At 34.7% G+C, this 11719-nt stretch overlaps 1 protein-coding gene across 1 annotated transcript; it reads right to left on the bottom strand.

Moving 5' to 3' along the window:
- Nucleotides 1–310: 310 nt before the first annotated feature.
- On the bottom strand, nucleotides 311–10280 carry LOC124372828. Its single transcript, XM_046831233.1, has 7 exons — nucleotides 9921–10280; nucleotides 6014–6070; nucleotides 4317–4376; nucleotides 3278–3661; nucleotides 2982–3200; nucleotides 2565–2896; nucleotides 311–1362 (listed from the first exon to the last, which is right to left on the bottom strand). Exons 1-6 carry the CDS (start codon nucleotides 10038–10040, stop codon nucleotides 2576–2578), a joined length of 1161 nt encoding a protein of 386 aa, XP_046687189.1. The 5' UTR covers nucleotides 10041–10280; the 3' UTR covers nucleotides 311–1362; nucleotides 2565–2575.
- Between the last annotated feature and the right edge of the window lie 1439 nt (nucleotides 10281–11719).

Here is an 11719-nt window from a genome sequence, read left to right as displayed (position 1 = left end):
TATTCAAAATTAGTATTTGGTGCAAAAACTTAATAGTTTTATATAAAGACTGAAATAAACGTTGTCATATATAAAAAGGCAAAGCAATTATGTTTATTGTATCTAAACATATTTCGAGATTTGAAAATATTTAAGACTCTAAGAAAGTATTGGCTGACTCACATGTACGATTTAAAGTTTCTTTAAAAGAATAACGCTGTATTACACCATATTTGGCGTGAATATGCATAAAATATGATGTGAAACACTCATGTAAGAAAAGCTAGTGGCAGCATAAATAATGCTTAAACATCCCAATTTTATAAAACATCTTTATTTCAACTTCCTAAAACAAAATAAATAAAGAGTATATAAAAAAACTTCCAATTCTCATAATGGTACACCTATTATAATAGTAACATTGAAGGATAAATTGTTACTAAAATGTACACAACACATTGCAAATTATTTTATAATGACTAGAAACACTGACAATTAATTAGGATAAAAGTACAAGATTAAATTAAATACAACATAATAATAAAATAGTAAACATTCAGTAATAGTAACTTAAAATTAAGTAATGACTCTAGGTTTAAGTAACACAGTATTTCTTGTTTATACAATCCCCATTATAGTAACGATTTATTGTACAGATTTTAATTTATTTTGTCTTTTGGCAATTTTTATGGATACCTACTAATTGTTACGAAAGCATTCACAAATGTTACAGCTACAACATAAAAATCCACAAATACAAGAATTTAGATGTTTCACAGTAGTTATTGTACAAAGGATTCAAATATTTTGCAATTCAAAAATAAAAACAAATTTATTTTACCACGCACAAAACAATTTATCCTTTGTCATCGTAATTTGCAACTATTTTTATTATCATTTATATGCGGAGTAAAATTTTCTTAATATTAGCGTTGATTACAAAGAAATATTAAAGATTTGGAATACTTTCATTGTTATTGATGAAACTGTTTGAACTTCGTGTAAATATGTTTGCTTAATTGAAAAACTAATTTTAAAATATATTTCTTCACACCACCTGCTTTCCGCGATTAAGTACTAAAGTACTTTATGTGAAATACTTCTCTACAATTTGTCCAACACACTCGTCAAGTAGGCGATAGTTGTGTACTTTAACGTTAATCCAGGGGATGAATTAGAGCTACCCATTATACAGATTTGGATCTAACGTAAGGACTTGGATTCTTCGGTACTAATATGCTCATTTTATATAAATATGTCAACGATGAATGTAAAAACGTGGACAGTCCCGATAAATTTAGTCTTGAAGAAGGATGGTTGTGTCTGAAAAGATGTGTCTATAATCTGCACGCTCTGCAACCAGCCTGATCGCTGGTGGGTAAACTGGAACAAAAACGTTATCTCAAAAAGGGTACAACCAACTGTATACCAATGTAAACATTGAGCAAAATTAATATAATAAATAAAAAAAATGTCAGAAAAGGGCTTCAGGATGAAGTTTACTTTGATAACTATCCCTTATCCTACCCACTCAATGAGCTATTGGGGGTGATTTTCTGCAAGGTGTAACATGTCAAACTTTGTATCTGATAATGGATGGCATTGGGATATATCTTGCCTGAACCTTAGTTCTAGACAAGTAATGTCCATTTCCTTCCAAACTGATCCTTACTCATATTTTGTTTCATAACAACCTTCACAGGTTGAGTCAGACTACAGCTAAATAAGGACACCAGCCTGTCACCAAAAAGTGTAAGAAGAGGTAGTTAGTAGGATATTTGACATTTACCATCGTTATTTGTTGCAAGAAATTATAACACTAAATTATATACAAGAAAAGTTGTCGCCATATTGATTTGTGCTTGGTTAAACTTATGTATTGTCTTTTTACATCTAAGAATGTTCCTCTGAACCCTAACAAATACAGGCTCCAGAATAGGCTAACATCTGAAAATGTCTAATAGTAAATTTCATTTAGTATAACTGCATTCATTGCATAAAAAGATAAAACTTGCATCAATAAAATTACTATCCCACTTTCGCCTGTGTTGGTGTGATGTGTGATTGCGATCCTCGTACTCGTGACTTGTGCTCGGGACTTCTATTCAGTGCAGTAACAACGACTCCAAACAGCTTTTGGGTATGTTTGAACCCTTTTCTTCTTTCTGTTCTTAATTTTTATATTTTTGTAGCTCCCCCACCTGACAAAGAAGATAGATTCTTCATTGAAACGTTTTTTTATACCTTTTGTAATATAACGCTCGCAAATGTCCGCAATCCTGTTATCCTTTCAAACCTTGTCACCAAAAACAAATTTCAAACAAAGAACTGATAAACAATTTGGAAAAAGTAGTGTTTTTATTAACATTTAGTAATATTTAAAGAATTTTCCAATTGCTCCAAGAGTCTAAAAAGAACTGATGAATAAATACCCAATAACAACTTTATAAAACCAAACAAAAAATGTTGGTGAAGTACCACTAATGTGCATTATATCAGATGTATCTATTTCCAGGCTCTCTAGTTGTTAATTATTCTTCAATTCCATTAAAGCGTTAGTTGTCTAGCTAATCGAGTATACTAACCTCTATAAATATTAGGAGTCACTAAGTCTTCGTCTATCAGTTTCGTGTGAGGCAGCGAGAGCCGGTGACGCCACCTCCAGGTAAGGCTGAGGGTCAAAACTAGGAACACGATGACTGCTGCTGCCACCCCCACTACGAGTTGGGTCCCTGGGTCTGGCGACTGTGTCAGACTGGACGTGTTGTCCGTGGTGTGTCAGAGTGACGTGTTGTCCGAGCCCTAGGGTGGTCACGTGACTCGAGAGGACACTAGAGTCCTCAGTGTGGACGAGGTGTGTGTCTACAACTAAAGGCTCACTTTCGCCTTCGTGAGATCCTGGAATGAGTAAGGCCACCTAAAAGGAGTATTCTTGTTAAAATTGTTGATATCATTCTTTAAGTTTTTAAAACTGCTTTTACTTTGTATCAACCAACGTTTACCTGTACTCGGTAGATAGTATCAGGCCGCAAGGACAGAGTGGCGCATGAGGAGTTGGTGAGGAGGTTCCCCCGCAGAATCCCCTCCCACAGCTGCCACGTGACCAGGTACATCAGGGAGTTCGTGGCTGCCTCTCTGGCCAGCCAGCAGATCCGAGTCATCGCCAGAGGAAACTGCTGAGTCATCGATTCCACCCTTAGGTTCCACGATGAGGTCACGTTCTGTAATATTGTTAATAAGTTTAACTGTGTTCCTTAATTGCATACTTAATGATCGATAAAACATCTGTGATCATCACCTGAGGTAATGGTGTCTCTGAAGTTTCCGTACTCGCAAAGATCATCTTATCGTCCAAGCCTAAACTGCGGAGTACGGCTTCCAACTGGACAATGGGTGACTCGGGTGGTGGACTGTACACCTTGGTGAGTCCCTGCCATTGGACCTCCAGCACCCGCACTGACTCCAGATCCAAGTCCGGAGGTATAGGGGCGCTGGAATCCAGAGTCTGCAGCAGCTGAGTCCAAGGTCGCCCGCTCTGCTGACCCATCACCACGTACACGCCAGCAGTACTTGGCCACGACACGCGTGAATCACTCAGCAGCAGCGTCTCTTCGTTCTGAGGCAACTCAGCGCTTGAGCGGCTCAGCAGTGGGAAGCGGCAAGCTTCCTTACAACCCACACCCTGAAAAACCATGATCATTGAATTAACAATACGGGTAAAGAGTGTACTAATGCACTAATGCAGTGGTGCATTTAAAAAGTAAGCACAGTTATTTTGCTCAATATCATACATCACTTAGAACAACAAAACTAAAAGTCAATAAGGCTACGACAGGTACATCTTGAAATAGTGTCTTTGTTTGTCTGTCCTTCCATGTGACAACTCTTGATAGTTCATGCGTTCCTCTTAATACAAGGAAAGGTCAAGATTATGGGTTAATTTTGGGTTACAAAGATCAAAATGAAAGGTAACAACAAAACTGACATTTCTACATTCTTTGTTTGAAGTTTCATTTTGATGATGGAAGGGTTGTAGAGGGAACATAATATTTTTTTATCACTGAACGATGGCAAATGCCCGGAAAACTCCTATTTCCTTGATTTTTATACTAGCTATATGTGTAACTACGATGGTAATGAGAAGTCACATTAACTGACATCACATGACATTTAATCATACGGAATAGTAAGACCTTAAGTGATGAGTTTACTTTGTAGGATTGGTTGGTAACACTTTCGAAACGTTCTAGCGGGTACTTTGATACTACGTTACATTGATTTGTTGTGTTATAATAATAGTAATTATTTTAAATAAACTAACCAAACTACAAACTCACACAGTGCGGCTGGTTACAAGGCGATCTGTCCCGTAGCAACACCTCACAGGTCTCCCAACACTGAAAACACATTAAATCGTATTTTACATAACTTAAAATACTCGTACATACATAAAATCTACGTCGGTATAAATGTCTTGCTCGTTACTTGAAACTATAACAGAACACATACGGACAGTATACATGCATCAGTGTCTTTATAGCACTTTTTGTATCTGAGATTGCTCATGTTTATTTACCCTTTTAAGACAAATGAAATTATATTACATGAGTCACAACTATAACATTCTTCTTATAAATACAGCCAAAATGGACTGCAGTAATTTCAATTTATAAAACTCCTTCAATATTATAAGCACGCTTTCCAATGAGGAAACAAAACGAGTAATCAATATTAAGACACTAGTATGAAAGGCTCTCGCACCTACTAATAGATAAAACGGCTCGCAAAGAAACCTGCGCAGAAGCAAATATCTGAGCAGCCACGCGCAGGAGGAACCCCCTCCAGTGGTGGGGAGTGGGATAAACATCTCCTCGTCTCTGTTTTATCATATGTGTGGATTGTGTCTCGCTCGCGCCAATTGTATTACCCCACCCAATTTCTTTTCGTAAGCGTTTTACCTATAGTAGTCCTACTTAATGTGAAGGGCATTTGTACGTCGTGTTTCTGAAAATCAAATGAGAACAATCTGATCGAGTAATAACGAAACAAAAATATTGAAAAAATTGACTGTGTTTCAAATTGAAGCATTTAAAGCTGCTGGGGTGTTTATAAAGTTTTATTCTACCATGAACAGTATCAATTAGTTTTTTATTAATGCTACAGAAATATTTGTAGTACTATTAAGCATACTTTGAATTGATAATGCCAGTAAACTACACTACACTATGCACATAATATAATATGTCATGTTTTCACCTTTTTTAAGGAGAGGCCCTTTAGACATTATTCTGCCCGTCCTCATGGGCCACTGGTCTGTGCGAGGATCTTATCAAACAGAAAAAGGAGGGAATTTCGATCAAAAGTCCGACGTCTAAGACCGCTCGCCATGACTTCCTTAGCACATATTCTAAAATAATTGTTTTTAAACTTTACACAATCAGTTTTAAATTCACCATAAAAAATAAATCTGCTAAGTTAAATCAACAAACGGGGTGTGAAAAATAAATGGTTTAAGTTGTTTCATATTTGTTTTTCAACGCTACTGGGCGTGTTGTGCCAGATAGTGCCATAGGCAACAGAACCGAAGAGAGTAAAATGCACTGCTGTGTTGACATCGTGCCAGAGGTGAGCCAGGAGTGGGGAATAAGTTGTGACAACAAAAATAGCTTTTGGTTAACGAGAGCAAGTTGAAAGATTGGAGGAATGGGCTAGAATTGGCACATGGGACCCGGTTCACCTTTTTACGCATCTTATTCACAACTAGAAAATTAACTTTACACAATATGTGACATCTTTGAATTTATTATTAGACATTTTTAAACAGGTTTATATTTTTTATAAAATAGTTTTTAATCGTATAAATTGTAGCTTCCTTTATAAACTTTAAATCCATTTGCTATTATTTCTAAACTGTGTCATATTATTAACTGATTATTGTGTCATAAAATATCCTCCTTAGTTTTTGGATAAGTTAGTGTTTCTTATTGTGTTTTTATATGAGTGTGTGTGTTAACATTAAAATGTTTATACTAACCTGTGTGCAATTGAAGGAAGACCGGCAGACCTGGTCTGAAGTGATAGTAATTTGAATCTGAAACAGGATTTTTCATGTTATTATTCCTAACTATAACGGTAAAGGAGACAATGCTATAAATACATCAACGTTACAAGTCCTAAGACTACAAATTCATTACTTCTACTTTTTATAACAGTTTTCCTCATTCTTAAAATATTTATCACCAAAGCCTTGCACATAACTGATTACATAAATAAATCTGTCTGTCCGTCCTGTAGATGGTTCCAAATTCAATGTGGGGGAATATGTTATTTACTTGCACATTATTAATCGAAATTCATTCAAATTCATTGAGAGTGGGTGGAAACGCGTCTAATAAATTCACACTATTACTATTAGCTGTTTATATTTCCAAAATTATACAGTTTGAAAGCATACCAATCCCCCGTTAAAATGCTCAAGCCCTGTTTCCTCATTTGGTTGCAACTATAAATTTAATAAAACAGTCAGTTTATAGGTAAAGTAACAATCTCTAAACCGAAACTGTAGAGATTATGTCTGTACAAAATTCGTTAGAGATAGTGGATAACAGGTTTACAGAGTTTTCCCAGAAAAACAGAAACGCTAAGTTTCGTAAGCTAGTATCTACTGTCTTCTTTCAGGTGTAATCCTAAATCAACGTTAAGCATGAAAAAGAGTACACATTTCAAACAAATAGAAATGGATCCACCAAAGTCAGGGGTCACAACGAAAACGCTGCACGTTAAAACCATAAACATTCACTAGTAATCCAGCACCAAATCAGAAGAAACACAAACGAAAATTTACGACAAGAACACGTTTACCGGTGAAAACACGTTGATACACAAATCAAAAGCAGACTAGTCTCAGTTTATAATGGGAAGGTAAGTGTGTCCATATACAATGCCGTACACAGATTATGCCCAATTACAATTTTAGTAGCTTTTATTGGCTGAGCGTCAGCGAAGCCTATAACTCGAGTGGGTAGAACAATTTCATTTTTCTTTCTGTCTGTCTTTCCGCACGATATCTCGAAAAAAAACTTACTTACAGACTTGAAATTTTGAATGAAACCACTACTGAGTTCCATGATGTTGCATGTCTCAAAATGGGATTTGGCTGAGCGTCAGCTAGTATTTTTACATTAGTCTTATCAGTAACCATGATGGCAACAAGAAAATAGCAGAATGAATAAATTTTTAACACTCTGAATACTCTCATATGGGATTTAACATTTTTATCCACATAATAAAAAGGGAAAAACAATAGCATCATAGGTCGCCTTTTATTATATTAACACCGCTATGAAACTTAACCAAATGAACAAAAAATTAGAAAGTGACATGTTGTAAGATATCTTGACGAAGATTTTATCTGTATAATTTGCATTTTGTATGAAACTACATTTCTACATGAACAAGAATAAGTTCTATGATGGCGTACGTCCAACCATGAAATTCGGATAAGCGTAATTGTTGAGTAAATTTCTTTTCTGTATGAGTGTCTGTCTGTCTATCTGTCACTAAGACATCTCTATAATGAAATGAGCAAAATGCTCGCAATTTTGCAGACGTTATAAGCGAAGCCTGTTACGCGACAGGTAATGTGGCGTACTTCTACCTTCTATAATACTAAATATGTTAATTGCATAGCTCCAAATAAGGCCGTTCCAGCTTCCGTTTTTCTTAGTTGCAATATTTCGTAAAATAGGCATTTCATTTACTACACATTTTATAAAATAAAATAATTGTTTAACTAATAAAAAATGGAGTAAAATACTTTGGGGAATTGTTATGGAGTGTTTTATACATTTATTTTGTTGTTATATTGCTCTGCGTTTTAGCTTTAATGCGTTCTTAGGGTATCACTTGTGTTTACAGATTTTATCAACAGAATAAGGAGATGATCATTATTGATCATAACTTTTCTGGTTACAGACTGAATTTATACCTGCACCTGCCATCTCTAACTAGGACTCAATAGTCCGGGGTAAGGGCCTAGTACAGACACTTTATAAGGGCACAACCTAGGATTTCGGACATTGCTATCGATATTTAATACAAAAAAATATAACTATTATCTTTTCAAATCAATTATCGCCAACAATAAACTTTAATCTACAACACAATCTAATTTATTTGCAAAATGAATAAAGAAATTTTCCTTAAGAAAGGATCCGTTCGTCTGCCGCGAAAAAAATTGTGAAGGTAAAAATGGAAGGGTTGCGAAAGGGTTTAAAATCACAGTTTTCAGTCTCTTTCAGTGTCAAGTTGGTTAAGTCAGATTCAGTTAGTTAGTATCTACGGTTAGTATGGGTCAAGCTAAAAAAGTACAACTTTTGTAAAAAAAAATAACTCTTATTATGTTTAACTGTATATTGTTATTAAACCACCAAGACACTAATTTACAGATTTTAGCAAAGTGTTCACTATTTCAGTAATGTATTAAATAAGTAAGTTAATGAACTAGATGTGTTGTTATTTTTCAACCGTGCATATGTGCACTAATTAAATAATTAAGACACTCAATAAAACAAATAATTACTTGTCGGCAAGGATTAAAAGCCAGACTCATTGTTTAGAGAGTTAAATGCTTAACACAAACCCGTAATCCCTAAAGTAATATTTAAGATGCATGAATTAAAATTTGTTCATGCCCCACTCTATTAGTTTCGCATGTTTAGTTTCAAACTAACTACTCTCTGAAAGGAAAGCACCTTAGGCGAATGTATGTTGAACTGCATCACTTAAAACTTTAGAAAAACATGAACATTTTAAAGCCAAAACCAAGAAGTTGGGATAAAGTTGAGATCGCATTATGCCCTAAGGAGTATACATTATAAGTGTACATTATAAGTGACTTTGCTAAACATTATACTCTCACAAGAAAGCCACTTAACTTGAACTGTCTGCCTGTTCGTCCCCTGCGATCTTTTGACTCTTAAAGACTTTAAACTTGGAACATAATTTTGGGTTCAAAAGGCAGCAAAGTTGATAAGAACTACTAAACAAATGCCGTGTTACATTTTGTTAGGTTATGTACTTCGATATTCCACGGCTTCTTGAATTAATTAGCAGTTTGAAGGGAGATATAGATAAGTTGTAATTTTACTGAAGTCGTAAAGAAGAAACCAATGCAACGTTTTCACCAATATATTTCTATTGTGAAATTTTAGAATCTAAAAAAAATACTTTTCCTGTAATTTCGAGATGAACCATATGAAATCATAACATTTCTATTGTTCTTAGAGGTGACTTTATGTAAAAAATATAATTTATTAAACACAGTATTGTACCATACGCGCATATAATAATATTTTACATATCTAAGTCTAACGTGTTAACGAATTACTCCCCTCTGATATATGTAACCAATTATGATTATAAAAAGTGAAAATATTCACGCAACAAAAATATGTAAATAAAGAAGATTAAATTTGATGACTTAAATAGACTTTATGGTTTTAATTGGGAACTTCGGTTTATTGTGGAACTTAATTCAGTACTTCAAGAGTAATATAAAAAACCGTCAACCCCCTCCCATAATGTTTACAATAAGCCTAACCTGTGGTTTAGCCTTGCTCGATTTTAACTTCCATATTGTGTTGTACCCTTCAACTGGAGTTTAATTCAAAATATTTTCTAAGCGACAAACTGTTGAATGATTCACCTTTTTGGTAGGTTAAATATTATTCATAGCGGTGATTCAAACAAAATCTGGTAAAGATTAAGTTATAACAAATATAAATAATTTTTGCCACAGTATTTTTTATTTTTTTTAATTAGGCATTTAACTCCCAATACTTAAATAGGTTATTCATAAGATGTAGAATTCGTCGCTGATTGTCTTAACCTTTAGTTTATAGGTTTAATTCACAGGTGAAATATGCTAAAATTTAATTTACCTTATATAAACAAGTAGCCCTGCAGTGAGCAAGTCTGATAGGAGAGTCCAGGTCTATATTGCTGTTAACCACCGTCCAATTGAGAATAACCACAAACAAACAATTTAAACTCCTGCTCATTTCACTACCGATAAAATATCGTCATTTTAGAAATTAACTAATAATTTGAACTTGTAATATATTACATGTGTTCTACAATATTATACCTACAAATTTTTTAAAACCATGATCTGAGAACCACTTAAACACTATTTATCTCGCGCCAAGAGAGTATTGCAGCGCGGCGGAACACCAGCTGATACTGAACTGACGAGAAACGGCGGAACGCCGGAACGGACTGTTCCTGTCCCAACCCTCAGCAGACTGTCTCTGAGTTAGTTTCAGACTAACCGCTAGACAGCAGCACCGCCCGTGTCGATTGTAACAATAGAGAAGGCGGAGCTTGTTCACAAAATCCCATATGCAACCCTACCCCTTTATTCACTGGCCACTTACGAAAGAGACTAAAATAAAGTAGAGGGGGCCGTGAATTCTCAGAACGCTGTTGAAATTATTTTCATTAAAGGCAAAATTTACTACGTTTTTCTATTGAAATACCACAGATCCTTGGGCAACAGGAAAATTTTAAAACTCATTGAGGCTTTTTAAAATATTTTCTACCAAATATTTACTAACTGAAACCTTATTATATAAACGCTTACAGGCCTATATTAAAAACTGCTTGATTACTACCTGCATAATTCAATATTGTTTTATATATCGAGTATTATTTTGTGTTTTGATTATTTTGCAATTTCTCAAAATATGCTTCAATTTAAATCGTTAGGATTGTTCACATCAGAAAAACGTTTGTGCTATAAAGTTCCAGGAACAAACTGACCTGCTGGACACTCCAGGAAGAGTCCCGGTGCTTCTTCCTGTTACTTGGATTCCCCATTCTTCCTGAACATTATGTGTTATTATTAAAATATTTTTTTATCATGCATCATAGAATGACAAAGCATATAAATAAACATACTTATTCAACTAAAATACACAATATGCATTACAAATGATTTATTTTAAAACTGAATAGCACAGTATGGTAAATTCATTACTCCCATAAAAATATGACTGAACACATTACCATAAATAAAGCAATAGTAAATCATATAACCTACAAAACACGTATCACAAATCCATGTAACATCCTTTTTGAGTCATAGACTTGGGCGAAGTGAATAAAATGAGACTAGACTCCAATCAGATGTTTTGCGAAAGTAGACCCACTGTTACTTGAATAAAAGGGAGACTACACTACTCACGTGTTTTGCAAGTGCAGACTCAGTTTATTGTATAAAAGTGAGACTAGATTCCACTTAGGTGTATGCAAGGGTAGATTCAATGTACGTTGAATAAAACTGAGACTAGACTCCAATCAGGTATTTTACAAGTGTAGACTCAATGTTTGTTGGTATATAAAAGTGAGACTAGATTTCACTCAGGTGTTGTGGAATGATGATGTTCATTATAGCATCTTAGATGCTTACCAAGAAACTTTTCGTCCTTCTGGCCTTTAATGATGTGTCAAAATTTTCCCAGAATCGTTTTAAATATACACCTGGCACACTCGCCGGTGGGAAATTTGTTTGGCAGTTGTTGGTATTACCCTCGGGGAGAGAATGTCTGTAGTGTTGGTATCGCTCAGTTGCCATTGTTTACTTGTGGAGAGTATTTTCGTGTTTCCGCAAGTTAACTTTCTAGATTTTATAAAATGGCAATTAGTTAACAAAGATCGAACATTAAATACTGTTTCTAGC

The sequence above is a fragment of the Homalodisca vitripennis genome, unplaced genomic scaffold, assembly GCF_021130785.1.
Source record: "Homalodisca vitripennis isolate AUS2020 unplaced genomic scaffold, UT_GWSS_2.1 ScUCBcl_4148;HRSCAF=10151, whole genome shotgun sequence".
In the NCBI taxonomy this organism is placed as follows: domain Eukaryota; kingdom Metazoa; phylum Arthropoda; class Insecta; order Hemiptera; family Cicadellidae; genus Homalodisca; species Homalodisca vitripennis.
Note: the sequence above shows the minus strand (reverse complement) of the source record. Positions and strands in the feature narration are given on the sequence as shown.

What these genes read in the sequence shown, in the direction of transcription:
- LOC124372828 (XM_046831233.1), bottom strand. Translation starts at nt 10,040, where the DNA reads ATGAGCAGGAGTTTAAATTGTTTGTTTGTGGTTATTCTCAATTGGACG. An exon ending in GGGCTACTTGTTTATATAAG is followed by an intron (nt 6,071 to 9,920) that starts GTAAATTAAATT and finishes ATCCTGTTTCAG; the next exon opens with ATTCAAATTACTATCACTTC. An exon ending in CAGAGACACCATTACCTCAG is followed by an intron (nt 3,201 to 3,277) that starts GTGATGATCACA and finishes ACAATATTACAG; the next exon opens with AACGTGACCTCATCGTGGAA.